We start from the raw sequence: 23,319 nt of genomic DNA, 5'->3' as shown, positions 1-23,319 counted from the left end.
TGGGTTCAACACTTGATACTTCTATATCTATATCACTTGGGCGACATGTACGCTTACGTGTGTGATTATTTTGGAACAGTACCCGTGGTGAAGAAATGGGACGCGACACCAAGCTGCGAGGAAAAGCGAGATGTTGATTACACGGCGAAGGATAATATCCACCTCGACCACATTGAAGTCTCTATACGATCAGCCGCATAACTAACATCGTGCCAAACCATCAAGATGCGAGGCTCCATTAACGAGCACGATATATGTACTGGTGCTCGTGGATTGCGGTGCCACGCATAACTTCGTATATGCCCGCATTGTTCATGCACTCGGGCTCTCATTGACAATCACGGAGTATGTCGTTGTCATGGGTATCAACAAGGTAGAAAGTAGTAGCGGAATTTTTCATGGGATTTTATTGTCATTTTAGGGCATCCATGTGCGTGATGATTATCTTCCGCTAGATTTGAGAAATATCGACTTTGTCTTAGGGATGAAGTGACTCAAAGGATGCCGGAGATGAGGGTTGACGGAATGCTTCTACGGATAGAGTTTCATATAGGAAGAGAGACTACCATACTTTAGGGCGACCCGAGTCTATGTCATGCACTAGTGTCGATGAAATCCATGGCGCAAAACATATCCGATGTCCGCAGTAGGATTCTCATTGAAGCTCTGACCTCTGAAACCCAAACCACCCTAGTGCACCTCCGAAAGTTGCCACCCACTACCGCTATGCACCTTGTCTTCCACGTCTCTCAACTGCGATTGGAAATTGGAGACCATACCCTTTCAGTGATCTTGACAGAAGACGTGGGATTCGAGCTCAAGCCTAAGGAAATCATAGAGCAACAAAAAGGGCCCGACGGACAGAACGAGGTTCCCACGACATTGAATCACTTTCTCAAATATATGGCAACGTGAGCGAAAATGAAGCAACCGTTTCTGGCTTTCCATGTTGGGGACAAGGTGGATTTCGAGGGGGTGAGTAATGATAGACCTGCATTGCTCATATACCGTAGACGCAACGGTAGAAAAGTAATTCAATCATGCTTTATTAGGGTTTAAGTCTTTACCAATATTTTATTTTCTTCTTTTGCTTTGATACCAATATTTTACTTTCATTTTACTGACAATGTCTTTCCACTCTCTCTCTCTCTCTCTCTCTCTCTCTCTCTCTCTCTCTCTCTCTCTCTCTCTCTCTCTCTCTCTCTCTCTCTCTCTCTCTCTCTCTCTCTCTCTCTCGTCTTCTTCCCTAAAAGTATAAAACTCAGCAACACCCAAAAGTTACAAAACCAGTCAAGAAAAAAAAAAGCCAAGCTCCTCTTGAATCCCGCCGATTTCTGAGAAGAATGCAACGCTTGGATGTCGAAAAGCTTTGGGAATCGTTGAAAATCAGTGATTTGGATCTGATATTTTTAGCCGAGTTTTTCCCAAATACCACGACTCCGGGATCCCGGCTGGAATCGTGTTTCTCGCCGGGAAGAAGGAAGAAACGCTCGTCTGGCGGCCGAAATCTTCAAGCTCTCGGGGGGATTCGGTAGATTTGCGTGAGTTTTCTCTTGCACGACGACTGGAATCAGAACCCTAAATCTCGGCGTGAATGGCTATCTTTCGTCGGACTTACCCTTTTATAGCCCGATTTTTTATGAATAATTTCACTGAACTAGGCCGGCTTTCACGAACTAGGATGAAGACCAAATCTCGTTTGGTTCCTAGCGGTTCCCAGGAAACCATACGGTTTTGGCATAAACCATGCCGAATAGTCTCCTAAATCCGGTTCCCACGAGATTTTAATCCTTGATCTCAACACACACTAAGAACTTTTCAAAAACAAATTTTAAATGTTATTGCTTACTATATTTTTTAAACTTAAAATGAAAGTAGAAATAGGGAAATGGATGAGATAGATGAAAGTAATTGAGCGAAATAATGTGCTAAAAAGAAAGATATTGAAATATTTAAGTTAGATTTGAAGATTTCTCTCTCTCTCTCTCTCTCTCTCTCTCTCTCTCTCTCTCTCTCTCTCTCTCTCTCTCTCTCTCTCTCTCTCTCTCTCTCTCTCTTCTTACACACGTGTATATATATATATATATATATATATATATATCTTAAAATTTGATCCTCAAATCAAACCATACTAATAAACAAATAACATCTGCAAAGAACAAAATCACTATATATATTTATATATTTCTAGTGATTTACTATCAACGCGAGAGATGCATCCACTTTGTTGTTTCAAATTTCCCTGTGAATTCGAATCGAAAATGGTATTTACAATCTCTCTTTTGCGCTCTACAGTGAACATTGACGCATAGAGTATAAATAGAGAAATACGAATGCTAATATATAGATGCCTGAAGTATCCCAAATGTCGTTAGATATATTGTTGGCTTTTTTTTTTGCGGCAAGTTTGTCTTGTCAAGATATCTTGTAATATCCTCCAAGATATGTTGAGACATCTTGGCCGTGCAGAATTGTATTTCTGACAAGTCTCCTTTTTCGACAGAATAATACACGGAAGACCTTACACATATATTTTCTTCGCATGAATGGTTAGAAGACCCTAATTCGGCTTTCAGAGGTGTTGACCTCTATAAAAGAAAAGGTTATACGCCCTTAGTCCTCTCTCAACGCATTCATTCACACAATTAGTGTTCTTAGATATGCAAGATCGGCATACTCAGAAACTATTTGTGTTGTACTATGACTCTCTATTTCTGTTTCATTGAGCGTTAGAGTGTTGTTTGGGTTTTGTGATTTCGTTATTGTGTATTCATGAGCGCTAACATCGAATATTACCAAACACTAAGGAAAGTGTTTGAGAGTATAAGTGAAGGGAGCTCAGATTCAGGGGAAGCCTGTGTTGGAAATCGTTAATAAAAAAAGGGGCTTTGAGACGGAAATCGTTAATATATGACAAGTGTGGACTAGTGACTACTTTTCATATAATGAATTTTTTTTCCATTGGGCAAATTGTCTTTTATAGTAGGTGACATTACACCGAACTGTGTTACTATTTTTTGTGTCATTTATTTATATTTTTCATCTATTACATACCACTACTACAAATGTTAGATTTCACAATGGAAATTCCACAACGGAACGCTGTCCCATTTGTGGAATCATGATGTTTCCACAACAGGTCAATAGTCCCGTTGTGGAATCCCGATGATTCCACAACGGGTCTATTGTCCCGTTGTAGAATCAACATGTTTCCACAACGGGAGAGTTCTCCCGTTGTGGAATTCTGATGATTCCACAACGGGTCAACTGTCCCGTTATGGAATTCATCCAAAATTTAAGATTTAAACAATGGGACAGTGAATCGTTGTTTAATCTCGCCACGGCCACGGCATCATCTCGCCGCGGCCAAACTTTTCCACAATGATACAATAACCCGTTGTGGAAATATGTGTTTAAACTGAAAAATAAAGACATTTCGCCGCGGCGAAATGTTTCCACAACATGTTACTGTACCATTGTGGAAAAATTTCACAGCGGCCAAGGCTTACTCTCGTCGCGGCGAAATGTTGTAAAAATTTTAGGTCTTCACTATAGCCTCATTTCGGTTTCTTTCTTCATTTTTTTCACTTCATCTCGCCTCAGACCTTCATTTCGGCCGTTTCTGTGCAATTTCCTCTCCTAAACCTACCTTGAAACTTCGCCGCCTTCTCGTCGACACCAAATCTCGCCGCGCCTCCTTGCCGAAGCCAGTTCTCGCCGCCATCTATTTCTCTCTTTCGGTCTAGCCTTCCTTGCTCATTCTCCCACCGACCTTGAGGTATGTTTGTAACTCAATTTCATATCAAAATCTTAAATGTCACGGATGCTTTGTGTGATTTATAAACTAATTAGGGTTTTTTGTTTTGGGTTTTATTTTGTAGTTTATGATTTTGGGTATAATGTTATTTTTAGGTTGAAAATGAGGTGTATTTTGATATTGTGGTCAAATTTATTTCGGATTTGAGTTTGAATTGTGTTTATGATGAGTTTTTTTGCTTATTTTATTTGAATATAATGTGGTTAGTGTTGAATTTTGATATTTAGTGTCGAATTGAGTTTAATTTTGTGTTGAAAATGATTTATTGTTTGAAAATGTTGTTGAATTTGAGTTTGGATTCATTTGTTCAATTAGAAAATGGGCCGATCAAAAACCCCTGCCGGTTACAAAGAAGCCGCCCCTAGCTCTTCTAGGCCGCCCACTACAAAAGTAAGAGGCCTCATCAATCCGAACCCGAACCCGAAGTGAACTATAATAGTCGAATATTCACTAGTAAGGCCGCGGAAGATCGATATGACATTCTCGTTCAACGAAGTCCGATCTTTGAACGAGGGTTGAAGGTGAGCCCAAGCACGCCTATAGGGGGTCAAATCCACAACACCATCGAAGGTTTCTCGTGGAGAAAATTTTGTTCACCCGTCTCGACAAGGAACATGTCCATCTTCTGTTTTGTGTCATTCGTGGAAAAACCATCAACATCGGTTGATTCATCTACAATTGGATTAAGAGAATCGACTACAAGAATATCAAAAATGGGTTGTCGTATCAATCAATCATCTACGGCTTGTGTCCGAATGCCGGTGTTGGAGGCTTAAAACACGACACAACCAAGAAGTGTGCAGCGCCTATTAATGACAATACGATCGAGAGATACATAGTAAAAGAGCCGAAAGAGGAGGAAGATGATGAAGAAGAGGAGGACGAACCGTCACTCAACGAGCCACAGTTGTGCTTACAACCACCTTTGGGGTATGATCCCACCACCCAAGACTACATTGCTCAGTGTAACCACTATCTCGTCGGCGGGTATCAACACACCCAAGACTACATGCACCGATAAGGAGAATATGGCGCCGCGGCTTTTGAGGGATTAAACGAGATCATAGGTCGGTGGGACATCAACCAAGAGAATCAATTCCAGTTCCCTCCATATCCTCAATACACATACTATCCGGCCCAAGCACCGCAATGACCACCGCATATGGCACCTCCTCAGTACCCGGGACCACCACCACCATAACCACCTGGGAATAACAACGACGGCAACGAGTAAACTTTTTTTAATGTGTTTTTTGAACAATTCTAAGTTTAATATTTGTTTTCAATTTTTTTTATATGTGTGAGACTTAAATATTTATGTTTTTATATGTTTTATAAGATTGTTTGATACTCGTTTCAGTTTTTATTTTGTGTTTGAGATTGTTGTGGTTATTTGAAATAGTGTTTGATTGAGTATTATGGATAATTGAGTATTTGAAATATATGTATTGATAGTGTTTGATGTTATTTAAGAAAAACATGATAACTAGAGTGTTTGTAAGTAAAATATCTCAGAAATCAGTACCTCTCGCCGCGGCCAAGTATATATTTCGTCGCAGCCAAATAGTTCTGCAGCGGCCAACACTACGCCGCGGCGAGTTGAGTTCACAGAAATATGTTGACTATGGAACTCATTTCGCCGCGGTCAAGTATATATATGGCATCGGCCAAATAGTTCTGCCGCGGCCAACAATATACGTGGCCACGGCGAGATGAGTTCACAGAAATATGTTGACTCTAAAACTCATCTCGCCGCGGCGAAGTATCGATTTGGCCGCGGCCAAATATATACTTGGCCGCGGCGAGATGAGTTCCCAGAAATATGTTGACTCTGGAACTCATTTAGCCGCGGCTACGTATAATGTTTGCCGCGACCAAACTATTTGGCCGCGGCCAAATATATACTTGGCCGCGGCGAGATGAGTTCCCAGAAATATGTGGACTCTGGAACTCATCTCGCTGCCGTGACGTTGAATGTTGGCCGCATCCAACGTTATACTTGGCCCTGACCATTTGTACAATTGGCCGTAGCCATGTGCATTGTTGGCCGCGGCGAAATATGTTCCAGATTAGTGTTAATCAATAACATCTACACACAAAAATAACCTTACAAAATATATATCATAGAAGAAAACATGAATGTATCATAATCTGAATCATAAAATACATATAGTTTTTTGGTTTTCACACAAAAATTGGATTGATATCCGAACAAAGTATATGAGAAACATCATCATCATCAAAATCTTCAATCTCTTCATCAATAAGTGGTAAGCCGGATGTGAATGGCGGTGTATTAGACATGTCTTCGCCTTCATCTTCGTCAATATTTCTCGCTTTCATGTGAATGACTAATGACAAGTCTGGATTGACGGGTTCTGATACGTAAAATACTTGACTTGCTTGTGAGGCCAAAATAATTGAATCATTCTCGTAACTTGTACGTCGAAAGTCGACAATTGTAACTCAGTCTTTATCAACTTTAACATGATTGTTGTCTGCCTATTTGCACTTAAACAAAGCGATTCGCAACCCACAATAATCAAGTTCCCAAATGTCTTCAATGTAACCATAATAGTTCATAAAAGCTTTTTTTGGATTTTTATCCTTTGCCGAAGAAACATGTAATGCTTCAGCAAGTAATGTGACACCACTATTTTGAACGGGATGTTTGTTGTCTCTTTCTTTGGTGTAAAAAGTAAAACCATTAACAGACCAAGCAGTGTACCTTGTAACCATTGAGGAAGGCCTGCCAGATATTTTGCTCAACGTTTCTGAATGTCCAGATTCTCGAAATAATCGTTTTCCAAGCCATCTGAAACAAACGATTGTGCTCTTCTCGTAATCATTTTTCATTTTTAACTCTTTTTGGACCATTTGCTCTCAATTCACTCAAATGAATATCCACAAACGGCGTGACTTCGGAAACGTTATGCAAAACATGGAGACTGGCTTGCTCCCACTCTTTCCGGTTGACGCTAGAATAAGTACCTATAAATAACCACTCATATAAATAGTTTTCCTTTCATTAATAAGTCAAATACACAGAAGAAAGTGTAAAAAAATACCTATAGATAGAGCTTTTGATTCATGACTTGTGTTCTTTGGCAACCCAATCGCGTCTGCATTAGCTAAATACTCCGAACAAAATTCAACGGACTCCTCTGCTATATAGTTTTCCACTATGCTCCCTTCCGGCCTATTGTAGTTCTTCACATAACTCTTCAATACTTTCATGTAACGTTCGATTGGATACATCCAACGTAAAAATACAGGCCCACGTAATTTCACTTCACGTACCAAGTGAACAGTTAAGTGAATCATGATGTCAAAAAACGAAGGTGGGAAAATCTTCTCTAGCATGCAAAGAGTTTTAACCAACTCCGATTGCAGAGAATCTAAGCAAATGGGATCGATAACCTTTGAGCAAATCGAGTTGAAGAATACACATATCTTGGATATTGCAAATCTCACATCGGGTGATAAAATTACATGCAAGGCAGAGGTAACATTTGTTGTAGAAGCACATGACAATTGTGAGTCTTCATTCCAATATGTCTCAAATCTTTCATAGATACAAATCTCGTATAGTTTGAAGAATGACCATCGGGAACTTTGATTGACGCAAACCATTTACACAACTTCTTCTTCTCCTTCCGATCTAGAGTGTACTTGCCACTGGCAATTTTGTTTTTTGTCTGCACTCATCGTCGGCATGCAAAATACTTCTTATGTTCAGCTCCTTGATATCCCTTCTAGATTTTATTCTGTCTTTCGATTATGTGGATCATCAAGAAGCATACCTATAAGGGATTCGCAAACATTTTTCTCGATATGCATAACATCAAGAAAATTCCGAACGTAGTGCGTCTTCCAATACGGAATGTCGTAGAAGGATTCTCTTGAAACGACTCTTTAGTACTAGCACGACGCTTTCTCTTTCCAATGACTTCATTTATGTTTTTTACCATCTCGTACACATCTTCACCAGACAAAATTCGAGGAGGGAACCGTTCTTCTGGGTTGCCATCAAATGCTTGTTTCAACCTTCTAAACGGGTGGTCTCTTGGTAAAAATCTTCTATGCCCGAGAAAAATAGTCTTCTTCCCATGCTTCAACCGGAGGGAAGATGTGTCCTTCATGTAAATAGGACAACCAATTGAGCATTTCACAGAATATCCTGACAAATTTCCATAGGCCGGAAAGTCGTTAGTAGTCCACATTAACATTGCCCGTAAGTTGAAAGAATCTGCACGATAAGCGTCTTTGACCTTGACACCCGTCTCCCATAACATCTTCAAATCATCAACAAGCGGTGCCAAATAGACATCGATATTATTACCTAGTTGACCCGGTCCTGATATCAGAAGCGCTAACATCAAGAACTTTCTCTTCATACACAGTTTTGGAGGGAGATTTTAGTTCACCAATATAACCGGCTAAACACTGTATTTACTACTCATCATGCTAAACGGGTTCATACAATCAGTGGCTAAACCAAGATGAAGATTTCGGGGATCAACACTGAAATCCTTATACTCTAAATCAAAGGATTTCCATCAGGCAGCATCGGCAAGATGTCTGAGAACACCATCGTTGACACATTTTTCGGAGTGTCAAACCATGTTCTTCGCGTGTTTGGTACTATTAAACATTCTTCAGAAGCGTGGCATTGGAGGAATGTACCATAACGACTGTAATCATTTAAAAAAACAATAAGAAACAATAGGCTATATATTTATTTGATAATCGAGTAGTGAATACATACCTTAACTGGAACTCCTTTGACCCCGTCACGTGGCATTTTATCCTTCTTCCACCTCGACTCTTTGTAGGTCGGACATTCATCTAGATTTTCATGCTCGTGTCTGTATAGAACACAATCATTCGGCATGCATGAAACTTCTCGTACTTCATACCTAATGTGCCCAAAGTTTTCTTTGCCTCATACATACTTAATGAAACTTTAGTGCCTTCGGAAAGGCTTCATTAAGCGTTTCCAACAATTTTGTAAAGCTAATGTTTGTCCAACCATTCGATGCCTTCAAATGGGACAATGTGACTAAAAACGACAACTTCGAAAAGCTTGTACACCCTTCATATAATGGGGTCTCCGCATCCATCATCATCGACTCAAACAACTGCGGCCGGTCAACAAAATCGTCTTCCAAATCATTAATCATCCCGGGCCTATCATCAACATCATCTTCCATATCATCGTCGCTATTGTTTATCGTTGAACGAAAAACATCACCATGGTAATACCATATTTGATAGGAGGTCATTATTCCGTACACAAACAAATGAGTTCGAACAACATCAAGTGAAAAATTCATATGATTTCCACATCAAGCAAAAGGACAACGAATAGATTTCACGTCCTCCATATTCTCTCTAGTGAATTTACAAAACTCATCTACACATCCTCGATATATCTCATTTAATCTCTTCTCCCACATCCATTTTTTCATCTTCAATGATAGAAAACCCTAGATTTTACAATAAATACTCATTCTAATTATCATATTATACTAGAGAAGCATATTCAAAGCAAGTAGGAGAGAATAACTTACAAGACTTGGACGTGGAGTTGAGAGTGGTAACAAGGATGGCGCAGAATGGGTCGGAATTGTGTTTGGAGTGCTTTTCCGAGTTAGGTTTTGAGATTAAAAAAAAAGTAAAAATGACGAGAAAATTTAATCTATAGGACCAGTTCACGAAATTTCGCCCGGCCAAATATATACCTGGCCGTGGCAAAATATTGCACAACGGGACAACTGTCGCGTTGTAAAAATATGGGAAAGAATCTCGCCGCGGCCAAGCTTTACTTTGGCCGTGGCGAGATAATTTCTCTGCGGCCAAACATACACGTGGCCGCGGCAACATAGTTCCAGAGTCTCTGGATTTCTGGGAAAGCAACTCGCCGCGGCCACTGTTTATGTTGGCTGCGGCGAAATATGTTCGCCGCAGCCAACTATACATGTTGCCGCGGAAAACGACTTACAGAGTCTCTTGATTTCTAGGGAAGAATCTCGCCGCGGCTACGCCTTATGTTAGCCACGGCAAACCCATCTCGACGCGGCGAACGTTATGCGTGGCCGCGGCGAACCATTCACAATGGAACGGTTTGTCCCGTTGTGGAACACAGTTCGCCGCGGCGAAGTAGCACGTTCGCCACAGCGAAATGTCGCAGATTAGTACACTTATAAACTTTCCTTCTCGATTTTTTTCAAAAATTTCAGAATTTCCATCTTCTCTCTCTCTCCAACCCTTACTGCCGCCTCTCCTTCTTCCTCCACCGCCGTCGCTGTCCTCATTCCCCTCTCTCTTCTTCTTCCTCCACCGCCGTCGCCGCCCTCACTCTCCCCTCTATCTTTTCTTCCTCCGCCGCCCTCACTCTCCCCTCTCTCTTCTTCTTCCTCCGCCGCCCTCCCTCTCCCTTCTCTCTTATTCTTCCTCTGTAGCCCTCACTCTCCCCTCTCTCTTCTTCTTCCTCCGCCACTCCTTCTTCTTCTCCGCCTCCCTTCTTCTTCTTCCTCCGCCCCCTTCTTCCAAGCCCACTCTTCACAAACCCACCAAACAGTCCCACCCACCCACTCTTCACACAAACCCACCAAACATTCCCACCCACCCACTCTTCACACAAACCCACAAACATTGCCTCCAAACACAACACACATCTCCGACAACTCCATTGACTCCCACGCCCCGTGCTCGTCGTCTTCACTCCAGGTAAGTGTGTTTTTTATTTAATTTGTATTTTTATGTTGAAATTATGTTAGAATTGTGTATTCATGTCTAAATTAATGTTGGATTTTAGTTAAAATATTTGATTACTTGAGTATGAGTTGGAATTGAGTTAGAATATTATATTGAATTTCGGTTTGAGGTTGTGTAGAAATTGTTTTGAATTGAAATTGAATTTCGGTTTGAGTTTGTGTTGGAATATTAGATTGAATTCCGGTTTGAGTTTGTGTTGGAATTGTTTTGAATTGAAATTGAATTTTGGTTTGAGTTTGTGTTGGAATATTAGATTGAATTTCGGTTTGAGTTTGTGTTAGAATATTACATTGAATATCGGTTTGAGTTTGTGTTGGAATATTAGATTGAATTTCGGTTTGAGTTTTTGTTGATTTATTTTTTCATAGATTATGTCTACTACCTCCACTAGTACCGTTAGCGGTAAACGGAGATCCACCAATATCGATCGTCCGGGAAAAGAAGAAATACTCTTACGCCCAAGGTTAATAAGTGTAAAACTCTAGGTAAGAAAATAAACATACTATTTGATGAAAAAAAATCAACCAATGAATAAGGAGGGTGATGAGTTGTCGAGTTATTTTGGCGTTTTAGTTAGAGAACACGTTCCGATTACGATGCTCGATTGGAGAATAAAAGAGCATAAACAACTAAAAGAAAGGGTATGGAATGAAATATGTGAAGCTTTTATGGTTCCTATAACATATAAGCATAATTGTCTTATGAGAGTTGGAGAAGCTGCGAGATTATTTCATCACGAGCTATACAACGATCATGTCAAAGATATCATCAATGATCCAAGCGTCTTGAAGAGGCCGGAATACGTTTTAAAACGCTATGGAAATATCACCGAAGAGGATTGGATAAAATTCGTTGAGTATAGATGTTCCAAAGTGTTCAAAAAAATCATCGGAAAATGGAAAAGAACTAGCCGGGAAGAACGTGTACGAATCTAGAACCGGTCGCAATGGATATCGCACACTTGATAAAAAAAGGTTAGATTTATTACATGTTTCATTTTGTGATCCTTGTTTCGTAATATAGTATTTAATTAATTAATTTGTGGTATTGTTTGATATATAATATATAGTACGAGGAGATGGGTCAATGGCCTACAAAGGAGGTATTATGGGTTGAGTCGAGAATGAAGGACGAAATAAACTACAAGGATGAGAAATATAAGCCAATTGGAGAAAAAAATCATAAGCTTTTTCATTTTGAAATCATCAATTAACTATTATAATCTTAATATCATCGAATTATATCTCCAACCGAAATTCAATCTAATATTCTATCTCAATTCCAACTCATACTCAAGTTAATCAAATATTCTAACTCAAATCCAACATTAATTTAGACACAAATACACAATTCTAATCTAATTTCAACATAAAAATACAAATTAAATAAAAAAAAAACTCACTTACCCGGAGTGAAGCCGACGAGCACTGGGCATGGGAGTCAATGGAGTTGTCGGAGATGTGTGTTGTGGTCGGAGGCAAGGTTTGTGGGTTTGTGTGAAGAGTGGGTGGGTGGGCATGTTTGGTGGGTTTGTGTGAAGAGTTGGTGGGTGAAAATGTTTGGTGGGTTTGTGAAGAGTGGGTTTGGTGGGTTTGGAAGAAGGGGGTGGAGGAAGAAGAAGAAGGGAGGCGGAGAAGAAGAAGGAGTGGCAGAGGAAGAAGAAGAGAGAGGGGAAAGTGAGTGCGGCGGAGGAAGAAGAAGCGAGAGTGAAGAGCGAGGGCGGCGGAGGAAGAAGAAGAGAGAAGGGAGAGGGAGGGCGGCGGAGGAAAAATAAGAGAGAGGGGAGAATGAGGGCGACGACGGCGGCATAGGAAGAAGAAGAGAGAGGGGAATGAGGGCGGCGACGGCGGCGGAGGAAGAAGGAGAGGCGGCGTTAAGGGTTGGAGAGAGAGAGAGAAGACGGCTTCCGCTCGCCGCGGGAAATGTCCTTATTTTTCATTTTAAACACATATTTTCACAACGGGTTATTGTACCGTTGTGAAAAAGTTTGGTCGCAGCGAGATGATGTCGTGGCCGCGGCGAGATTAAACAACGGATCACTGTCCTGTTGTTTAAATCTTAAATTTTGGATGAATTCCATAACGGGACAGTTGACCCGTTGTGGAATCATCGGAATTCTCACAACGGGACAACTGCCCCGTTGTGGAAACATGATGATTCTACAACGGGACAATAGACCCGTTGTAGAATCATCGAAATTCCACAACGGGACTATTGACCTGTTGTAGAAACATCATGATTCCACAACGAGACAACGTTCCGTTGTGAAATCTAACATTTGTACTAGTGGGTTTATCACCCCACGTCAACTTGACCGCTCAGATTGATCCGTGACATAATTGTAAGGTCTTTAGTTTAGTCAACGAATTAGTCTCCACAATTCTACATATATATATATATATATATATATATATATATACATATATATATATATATACATATATATATATATATACATATATATATATATGTATATATATATATATAAGTATGAATGGGCACTGCAATAATATGGGGTTCATCATCATCCATCATTGTCGTCGTATTTACCACTTGAATCATGGTTCATTATGCTCCACTTAAGTTTTAAATCATTCGAGATTGTGGCACAAGTTGGAATTGAAGTTTTCTCCTCCTTTCTTTTTTCCGTAATGGAAGTCCAGTTTCCTGTTACTAATGGGATCCAACATCTTGGCGTTAGACATGAGAAGGAAGATAATAAAAAATAAAGTCAACTATAAACTTCAACTGCTGAGATGAATAATTATACATAAAACACAGGGTACATAAGACGTCACGATATTGGTTTACATAAAAACACAACAACTACAATTGAAAGTTTAGTTTTTTATTTTTTTTTCATAACCTAAATTAACAACAATTTAACAAAGCCAAATTAAGGTCAAAGACACATAAACAATAATAAACAAGTCATCGTAAAATTCCGATGGCATTTTTAATTAATACTATCAACACGTCAATAACTTGTTTTAAAGGGCTTGTAAGTCTTGAGATCAAGAGCGACACCTGCGAAAGACCCCACCGCGGCCGCGATACTAACGATGAGACAAGTCATGCTCAAAATCTGAAGTCCGAGCCATGTCCCACTCCAACGGGGGATTTTCTTCTGAGCGATGTACATCTCGACCGGGAAATAGACCGTAAGCGGCCAAAATCCGAACGCTCCGAGTATCCCAACAACGTCATTAAAGAACGGCATGAGCATTGCGATAAGCGTCGTCAACATCACGAAGATCGTCCTCCAAACGAGGCGGAAGAAATTGAGTTGGAAGACGCCGAAGAAGGGGATCGGAATGTCATATTCGGCGGTGACGAAGTCACTCTTCGACCACTTTTGGGCGCTCCATTTCTCGACGAAGGCAAACAGTGGCTGACAAAAGACCTTGCAAGGTAGTAAGAAGACAATGGATATAAGCATTGGTGGAGACAAGATTTGAAATTAGGGGAAAATTTTATAAATGTAAGATACAAAATTATTCAAGGAGGCATATATTAAGCTAAAAAAAATAAAAATAAAAATAAAAATTTTAAAAGGATATGCCCACGGTCCTCACCTGACTTCGTCAATGATTATAAGAATGAATCGAACTGAGTTCATGTAATAAGAAAAATGCCCTTGTTTGATAACATTTTATTTTTAAATTTTTTATAACAAAAAAAGTGGACATGTTCCGTAAACGACATTGTCAAGAATTCCCTGACAAAAGATTATGGAACTTCACTTATCTTATCTTCAATAGGTTTCCGGATGATAACTTAACAGAAATGAAATAATTGATAAGCACCAACAAATTGTAGAATATGATTGAAAGAAAGGGCTGAAAGAGCTCATGGAATAAGTTGAATCTATGTCCGTTATCGTTTTTGGTTTTTCGTTGTTGTCGACACAAAATGCAGATTCACTCGAAAATGTTACCATACAGAGAAAAATAAACAAGTGAATGAAATGAAATGTTATACCTGATAAGCACCAACAAGGTGGACAACAATGGCGACATTGGCAATGTCTAGGAGCCAATAAGGGTTATAGAATCCAAACCCCGTCAATAGATTTCCAGGCGAGTCGTCGCCGAAGGAAGCGTAGCCGAGGCATCCGCAGAGCAAGTAGAAGACGGTGGTGACCGTGACGCTCAAGAAAGTCGCCTTCTTCATCGTCTTGTGCTCCGCGGGAGGAGATCTAATTGTGTCCTGAATCTCAATCAAGACAATCGAGAAAGAGTAGGCGAACGCGATCGCCCCTAGGGCTTGCAAGCTCCTCCAAGTCTTCTCCATCCCCGTCACTTCCTTCCCGTGGATCACGCTCCCTATGCTCACGCCCAGTAAGCTTCCTTTCACCGTCCCGTTGCCTTGTAGTATTTTTCACATTTTTTTTAGTAAAAGAATATTCTTTCGAAAAATAATGGACTAATTGGGTTTTTTTCATCTATTTATTAGACTTATGCTATTATTACCGGCAACTTTGCCTATGCCGAGGCCAAGGCCGACGGTGGAGTAAGTGAAGGACATAATGGCGGCAACAATGGAGAGCCACCAAACTTGGCTGAAATCTTGGATCTGGGAGAACAAGATCTCTGTGACCCCGAACGTTATCATGTAGCCGTTGCTCGACATGTGGCACGGGTCTTTCCCTCCGCTGCTGTGGAAACAGTTTGATCTCTTTACAGCCCTGAAAACCACAACAAATTTAGTAACACCAAAAAATAAAATTATATATATATATTTCAAAAACAAATTATGTTGCACTCACATCATGCTAACTGACGCAGCAATTGTGTATCCGATCGCAATTCCAAACATGTTCACGTACTGAATTAGTCCACATAGAACGACTCTTTTACCACCTGAAAATTCAAACACAAACGTATAGTAATAAACTGAAAATAAAATATCAAATTGTTACATTACTTTTTTAGACCATGTTATCCAATTTAATGAGTTTGTTACCCAAATTTGCCTTGACAGCTTCCATGTAGGTGTAGTTTCTGGTACCGGTGATTGAATCGCCGGTCCTGTAGCACTGGGCTAGCAAAGCTGATGTGTAGAGATTGACAATGGCAAAGAGAAGCAAAACAGTCGGCCCGGCAACCCAGCCGAGCTGAGCCACAGCCCATGCCAGGGAAAGCACTCCCGAGCCTATGACTGCCGTGATTATATGAGATGCCGCGGTCCAAAATGTACCTGCAAAAAAATTCACATGCAAGTTGAATTTATAGAATTTGTAATCTTTTTAATGAGATAGACATATGATCATTTTAGACCCCATTATAATTTTCTTATAGTTATCTAATAATTAAAAAATAACACAAACTAAGACAAGACTCATGCGACACAATATACCATGACGTATGCATCGCGGTGCTTGAAAAATTTATAGAATTTTAACCTAAGAAGTTTACCTAGGCTATATGTCTAACTCTTTTTTTTTTTTCTTTTATAATCAACGTCTGGTACTACTAAATAAATAAATAAAAATCACTCATACAATGATAAAATAAAGGATCCATTAAGAAAATATCTAATTTAAACGTTTGATATTATTAAATAGTCAACGTTTGATAAATCTTAGATATATAACCACTTTCAAACGTAAATCTTAAATAAATAACCACTTTTTTATACCAAACATAAGCTATTTACTTAAGTTTTACGTCTGAAAGTGTTTATTTACCTAAGATTAACCAAACTTTGGCTATGTCAAACGTTTAAATTAGCTATTTTTCTCATTTTCCGTAAAATAAAACCTGCTTAAAACGTAAACAGTCTTTATATTTACCTGTTCTCTTAAGACGACCATCGTCGTCGAAGCACTTGGAGTAGTTGATCTGAGGGTTTATCACCTCTGCTTCGCTGGCTTTCGGCTGCTTTTCGACTTGCAAGTAGTGCCTGATATCATCCCTCTCTTCCACCTGAAGAAAGGTACGGACACATGTACATATATGTAAGTTGTACTACACTAGAAGTCATATTATGCTGCGTGATTTTTAATAAGAATTCTATGTATGTCTTACAGCTCCATGGTGAATCCTGCTTGGAAGAGTTCGGCTTCTCGGCAACATGGCTGTGAGAGAGAGAGAGAGAAAGAGATGAATTTTTACTGACTTGAGAGAGGACTATATATAGTGAAAATTTATCGGGTGATGAGAGGGCTTGCATAAGAGAATAGGGAGAGAGAATATTGGTGGAACGCTCCGTGAATAATCAACATTATGTGTATCGCGAAACCATATCTATATTTTACCTAGTGATTGGTCCAGCTATCCATTATGGTCTCTCTCCGGAATTGAACTGCAGTTATTTGTAACGGAGAAACATCTCACTATTATAGCAAGTTACATAAAGTAATAGATTTCATTATTAAAAAAAGTTACAAAAATATTTTATTTTAATTTTAGATTAACTTGTCCCTAACTTTAAATTCCTCACTTTTTTTTATCGTCAACTTTATCTTTACTTTCAATCTCTTTTATATATCTCATTTTATCTTTCTTAATATAAAGTTTTATTACACGTGTCATGCTTTAACTTTTTTAACACATATAAAAAAATATATATACGATGAAATTCGTTGAAATTTCACCGGAAACCATCGAATTTGACAAAATAAAAAATCAAAAGAAATGGTGATATCATAATCCAGCTGGCATCACCAATTTCTCAATAAATCCCGACAAATTTTGACGTATTCATAATAAAAAGCATACGGAAAATATCTAAAACTATTAAAAGCATATAATAGAACTACGAAAAAATAGTTGTTGATAACAAAAGTTGATTTAGCGTTTGGTAGAATAAATATATTATAGTACAAAGACTAAAATATACATGTTCTTAAAAATTAAATAATAATTATTAATATGTTTATTCATATGCATATATATGAAAAATATTTTTTTCTCAAAAAAAATCAAAGAGAAAAAAGATAATGTAACAAGACAAACTGTTATTGGACTCCAACGGTCAACGGCATTCCAATAAAATGCACAAATAATTTTTTTTTAATAAATTTCACTCTTAGATAGAAACACTTTATACGAGGATATTACGGTAATTTGTATAGTAAACTTAAAAACACTTTTTTCAAAAGCTAAGAATCCTAGCTTTTCCATTTTATGTACAAAATCTAAAATCGCTTTTGAAGTTTTTTGTAAAAACAGTTTGCCAAATACCGGATAAGCAGTTTAGTTTTTTCTAAAAACAAAAACAGACCATTTTAATCTCAACCAAAAGCAGTCAATGACTGAAAAAAAATATCTTCAAATGTCACTTCTAAACTCTTCCCGCCATTTCGCGAGAGCTTTTTCCGGCGTCAAATTTTGTTTTAAAAGTGACATGTCGCTTCTAAAAGTGTCGCTTCTAATTTTTAGAAGCGACTGACCTTTAGAAGCACAAAGTCGCTTCTAAAAGTCATTTTGTCGCTTCTAAAGGCTTTTTTTTTTGTAGTAGTGTTTATAAAGTTTGATGACGGTATTTTAGTAAAGATTAAAATTAAATGAAAATCTAAATGTCATGAACTTGTTATGGTTAATGTATTATTAATTGGAAAACGCAAAACATGGGTATAAAATGGGTCCGAGTTGGTCAATAGCTTGAATGATTGCAGTTCCAAAGAAATAGATGCAAAACAAAAAGAGAACCACACACGCGTATATAGTCTGTTAGAGCTTGCTCAACTTTTATTAGTGTCCAAGTAAAAAAGAAAACAAAAAAACAAAAATAAAATAAAATAAAAACAAAACAAAACAAAACAAAAACAAAAACAAACAAACTTTTACTAGTGGAATTTCTTTTTTTCATTTTCTTGAATGGTTTCATAGTAGAAACAAGATTTATTGCATATATTTTGAGGGAGGGTTATAGAACCCTTGAGCAATAACTCTTCGTGCCTGCTCTAAAGCATTTAATATGGTATTATTTCTTGCATGTGAATTTTTTTTTTTTTTTTGTGTATAAAAACATGGATTCAATCTTTCGAGATAACGATTTATCTCTATTATTTAATCTTTACGAGATTTTTTTGTAATATGAACTTTTTTTTTATAAAACGTGGACGGGACCACGATAAGTAGATTAAAACTCTCATATATGGCGGAGGAAAACCGTGGTTACATTAAAGAGACATCCTTAAGAACTTCCCGGATGGCACATGGCGGGACAAGCCCCGACCATCGGACCTCCGAGTTGACAAAAAGAGCAAACTTAGCCAAATTATGGGCAGCAGCATTACACAAGCGAGGAATAAATAAAAAGGAATACTCATGAAATGCACCTAGACTCTCCTTAATGTCCTCCAAAATTGTACCTAGTTCCGTCGTCGGAATGGCTCCGGACTTGATCTCGTTAATCACATGGAGACAATCGGAATGAACAACCACTCTTCTAAACCCCGAGTCACTCGCAAACCTGAGACCCCGGAGAATGGCCGAAGCCTCCGCAAGCGACGGCGCGAGCCCATGAGCAGTAGCCGACACCTCCGACGCCAAAACAACTCCCCGATGATCCCGAAGCACACACCCGGTCCCAACTCGGCTTCCCCGAGAGTCGATGGCCGCATCCACATTTATAGCTACTATCTCGGGCCTCGGCGGCGGCCACGACGTGAGCTTAAATTGGCTGCCCTTCGGGATCGTCATCTTGTTCGCCGCACGGAACGCCTCGAGAAAATGGTAATGGCGTCCGCTCCTCGAGAATCCTTAAGCACACTCCCGAAGCTAGTGAGTTTCCAAACCTTGCGAGCCCATCGACACTCCCAACTGGCATAGGAAACCGTTTCCGGTCCACCACGACACAAGGGGCAGCTGTCATCGTTGATAATCCTACGTTGCCGTAGCTGCGAATTCACCGGAATCTACCCTTTGCACACCCTCCACGCGAAGAGTTTGACCTTAGAGGGAATCGAGAGCTTCCATAGAGTTTTCCACCACTTCGAAGAGGCCTCGGGGGTCGACGAGCTAGCCATCTTCGAAGTCGAGCATGCACGCCAATACCCACTTCTCACCGAGTATTCACTGTCCTTAGAGAAGTGCCACCTAATAACATCGGTCGTCCCGACTCTACTAGTAGGAATGGCAAGAATTGCCTCTGCATCCTCCGGAGCAAACATATTTCGGACCAAGGCTTCATTCCACCTACCGTCATTATTCTTTAGTTCCGCCACACGCATGTCGTCGGGTATAAACGGAGGTTCGGTGAGGGAGAAGCTATTAGGCCGAGGGATCCATTTATCCTTTAGAACGAACACCGACTCTCCATCTCCAACTTTCCACCTCGACCCCGCGGCGATGATCTCCTTTCCCCAAACAAGACCGCGCCAAAGACTAGACCCGGTCAAGGAACAAGTAGCTCCAAGAAGATCCCCATCCGGGTAGTAACTCTCACGCATCACCCGCTCAAAGAGGCTGCCCGACCTACGGAGGAGACGCCAAACACTTTTCGCGACAAGGGCTTGGTTGAAGAATTCTAAGTCCCGAAACCCGAGCCCTCCCTCGCTTTTATGCCTAGTAAGTGCTTCCCACTTGCACCAATGAATTTTCCTCTCCTCTCCACTATTGCCCCACCAAAACTTCGCAACCGCTATGTGAATCATGGAAATGAGCGTTTTGGGAAGGCGGAAACAACTAGACGCGAAGCTCGGAATGGCTTGGAGGACCGACTTGATAAGAATCTCTCTCCCCGCTTGAGAGAACCAAATACCCCTCCATGACTTAATCTTTGCCCAAACCCTTTCTCGGATGAAGTCAAAAACCTCAACCTTTCTCTTGCCGGTGAGAGTGGGGAGGCCGAGATAACGTTGATGGCATTCCGTAATAGACACACCAAGGTTCAAGCCTATCTCATTTCGAACTCCCTCCGGGACATCACACCCAAAGCTAATATCGGACTTGGCAAAATTGACAAGTTGTCTGGAGGCCGCTGAATACTTCTCAAGGCAGCCCATGATTGAGTTACTCTCCTCGATTCTAGCGCGGAAGAAAATGAGGCTATCATCGGCGAAGAGCAAATGCGAGACTCGAAAATCGCCTCGGCCGAACCGGACCCCGATGATGTCTCCACTCTGTTCTCCCTCTTTGAGGAGGCATGAGAGGCCCTCCGCACAAATAAGGAAAAGGAAGGGAGAAAGAGGGTCTCCTTGGCGAAGGTCCCGTTCCGGCACCACTCTCCCGCTAACCGAGCCGTTGATGTTGAAGGAAAAGCTAACCGAGGTCACGCACCGCATCACTTTCTCTACCCGCTCGCCGGAAAAACCAAGTTTAATTATCATTGCTTCAATGAAGGCCCACTCCACCCGGTCGTAGGCTTTGGCCATGTCGATCTTGAGAGCCGCAAACTCTCCATTCATGAAACGTCCTATTTTCATCGTATGGATTCCCTCGAAGCAAATCATGATGTTGTCGAAGATTTTCCACCCCCTCCCCCCCCCCCCCCCCCCCCCCCCCCCTCTCACAAAAGCACCTTGGTTCTCCGAGATCACCTATTCCATTATGTATTTCAACCTCGACAAAAGACACCGAGACACCACCTTATAAATAACATTACAAAGACTAATGGGCCGAAACTAACTAACCTTTGTCGCGTTGCCGACTTTAGGAATCAAGGTGATAATGGTGTCATTAATCTCCGAGACCGAGCCGTCATCATTAAGAATACCCAAGCACACCTCCGTCACATGAGCGCCCACGATCCCCCAATTCTTTTGATAAAAGAGGGCCGGGAAACCATCACTACCCGGGGCATTAGTGGAACCCATCGCGAAAACCTCCCTCTTCATGTCGTCTTCTTCGAAAGGTCTAAGCAAGTCGAGGTTCATGTCGGGAGTGACTCTCGGAGCAACCCCATCAACGGCCGTAGCGATGGTTTCCGCCGATGGTTTAGAAGAAGTGAAAATCCCCTTGAAGTAGGAGGAAATCACCTCCTCTAACCCCTTGTCACCTTCCCTTTGAGTGCCGGATTCATCAATAAGCCACCGAATCCCATTGGTCTTCTTTCTCGACGAGGCCTTGCGGTGGAAGAGAGTAGTATTTTTGTCGCCACTTTTCATCCAAGCAATCCTACTCCATTGCCTCCAATACACCTCCTCTTTCTCTAGAAGAGCGTCGAGTTGCCGTTGTTCCCGACCAAGATCACCTCTATCCTCCCCGAAAGACGAGTCCCCCGCCTTCCGAACCACCTCTTTTTGTTTCTCGATCATAGCCTTCAACTCCGACTTTTTCCCCAAGCCCCACTTCCCAAGGCTCACCTTGCACCGCCCAAGGGACTCAAGGAAACCCGGCAGCCAGACCCCATCGACCGACTCCCAAGCGTTTCTAATTCTTCGTCCACATTCCTCTTCCTCGCACCAAGCCTCCTCGAAGAAGAATCTTCTATTGCGGCCCGGAGTAGGCCTCGACCTCCTCCCCTGCGTAGCCAAGAGAAGGGGACGATGATCCGAGCTCCAATACTCAAGCTGGAACACCCTCGGTCTCGGATAAATCGTTTTCCACTCCGAGTTAGAAAGACATCTATCAAGACGTTCCTCCACGCTATCCGGATCCGAGCTACGCCTCCAAGTGAAACACGCCCCCTCGAACCCTAAATCCTCGAGATCACAATCTTCCAACAAGTGACGAAAAGAGTCGAGGAGGTAATGATCTCTAACCCTTCCGTGGCTAAGCTCCTCATTCTCAGTGACCTCATTAAGATCCCCACCGACTAACCAAGGCCCTTGGAATGACGACATGACGCGGCGAACGAGCTCCCAAGAAAATTTTCCATATCCCGCCACCGGGTCACCATATAGACCCAAAAATTTCTAGCCATTCCCTTCTTCGTACATGACCCACCCTTCAATATGGAATCTCGAGTACGACCCCAAGGTGAACCGGATCGAATTTCTCCACAGAAGAATCAGCACCCCACTTATACCCACACTATCCACCGCGAAACAGTTATCAAATTGCAGCAATATACGAACCCTCTCAGCCGCCCTGCTTTTAAGTTTAGTTTTCGACAAAAAGATTAAGTCGGGCTTATACTTAAAAGAGTGCGACTGGAGGGCCCTCTTCGTCCCGAGATTTCCCAATCCCTGGACGTTCCAGGCTATGGAAATCATTGCTCCCGGTCGCCCACATCCACGCGGGGCGCCGCTTCAGTAAAAAGTGATACCACCGCCAAATCCAACACCGACGAGTTAGAAATGACGGGGGTCTGAGGTTGGGTCGAGGCGTTAACGAGAACCTCCTGTAGTTGCCTCGGTGAGACCACAGGAGAAGAGCTGACGAAATTAGTGGACTCATCCCCTGCCTGACCAGCCAACACCAGGTCCCTCGGGACGGGAGGATTTCTCTGATCCTGGAATTGCCAAGCTTTCTTCTTCCAAGAATGTTTCTCCACCGTGGCCGATCTCGTCCTTTTCTGCTTTCCCTCTCCCAGACTTGGCCCACTCCGTCTATGCGCCCCCAGCTCCGCCGCCCCTCCCCGAGCCTGAGCAGCCGACGCCGTGGGTGGCACCTCAGCCCCGAACTTGAACTCCGGCACCGAGGTGGCTATGTGGTCTTGCTTCCCGATCTTCTCTCCCGCCGCTACCTCCGTACAAGGCGAGGAGGGGACCGCATCCGAGGAGCCCTGGGTTTTCTTCACTTCAGCGAAAGGAGAAACTTGTCGGGCAAAGATGTCTTCTTGCGGTTCAGGAACAATTCCAGCAGACTTGGGCTTTGATCGGGCCCCAG

The 23,319-nt window shown here is 41.4% G+C and overlaps 3 protein-coding genes across 4 annotated transcripts; all 3 read right to left on the bottom strand.

Annotated features, from left to right (window-relative positions):
- Positions 1 to 13,346: 13,346 nt before the first annotated feature.
- LOC149389635 (amino acid permease 4-like) lies at positions 13,347 to 16,902 on the bottom strand. 2 transcript variants are annotated; one of them, XM_089622891.1, is made up of 8 exons: positions 16,857 to 16,895; positions 16,627 to 16,676; positions 16,392 to 16,524; positions 15,563 to 15,796; positions 15,366 to 15,459; positions 15,070 to 15,284; positions 14,579 to 14,964; positions 13,347 to 14,000 (listed from the first exon to the last, which is right to left on the bottom strand). In XM_089622891.1, exons 2-8 carry the CDS (start codon positions 16,672 to 16,674, stop codon positions 13,575 to 13,577), a joined length of 1,536 nt encoding a protein of 511 aa, XP_089479017.1. In that variant the 5' UTR covers positions 16,675 to 16,676; positions 16,857 to 16,895; the 3' UTR covers positions 13,347 to 13,574. The 2 variants fall into 2 exon arrangements, with proteins under 2 accessions (XP_089479017.1, XP_089479016.1); XM_089622890.1 differs by having other exon boundaries at positions 16,627 to 16,902.
- A 1,818-nt stretch (positions 16,903 to 18,720) lies between these two features.
- On the bottom strand, positions 18,721 to 19,248 carry LOC149389634 (uncharacterized). Its single transcript, XM_089622687.1, has one exon. The coding sequence runs from the start codon at positions 19,246 to 19,248 to the stop codon at positions 18,721 to 18,723; it is 528 nt and encodes a 175-aa protein (XP_089478813.1).
- Positions 19,249 to 21,170: 1,922 nt separating this feature from the next.
- On the bottom strand, positions 21,171 to 22,331 carry LOC149389633 (uncharacterized). The gene has a single exon (XM_089622686.1). It carries the CDS (start codon positions 22,329 to 22,331, stop codon positions 21,171 to 21,173), a length of 1,161 nt encoding a protein of 386 aa, XP_089478812.1.
- Positions 22,332 to 23,319: the final 988 nt, after the last annotated feature.

This window comes from Urtica dioica, chromosome 8, assembly GCF_054948205.1.
Source record: "Urtica dioica subsp. dioica isolate 48M chromosome 8, U.dioica_male_clone48M_v1_H2, whole genome shotgun sequence".
NCBI lineage: Eukaryota > Viridiplantae > Streptophyta > Magnoliopsida > Rosales > Urticaceae > Urtica > Urtica dioica.
The sequence above is the reverse complement of the archived record's forward strand: the minus strand, read 5'-3'. Positions and strand labels throughout refer to the sequence as shown.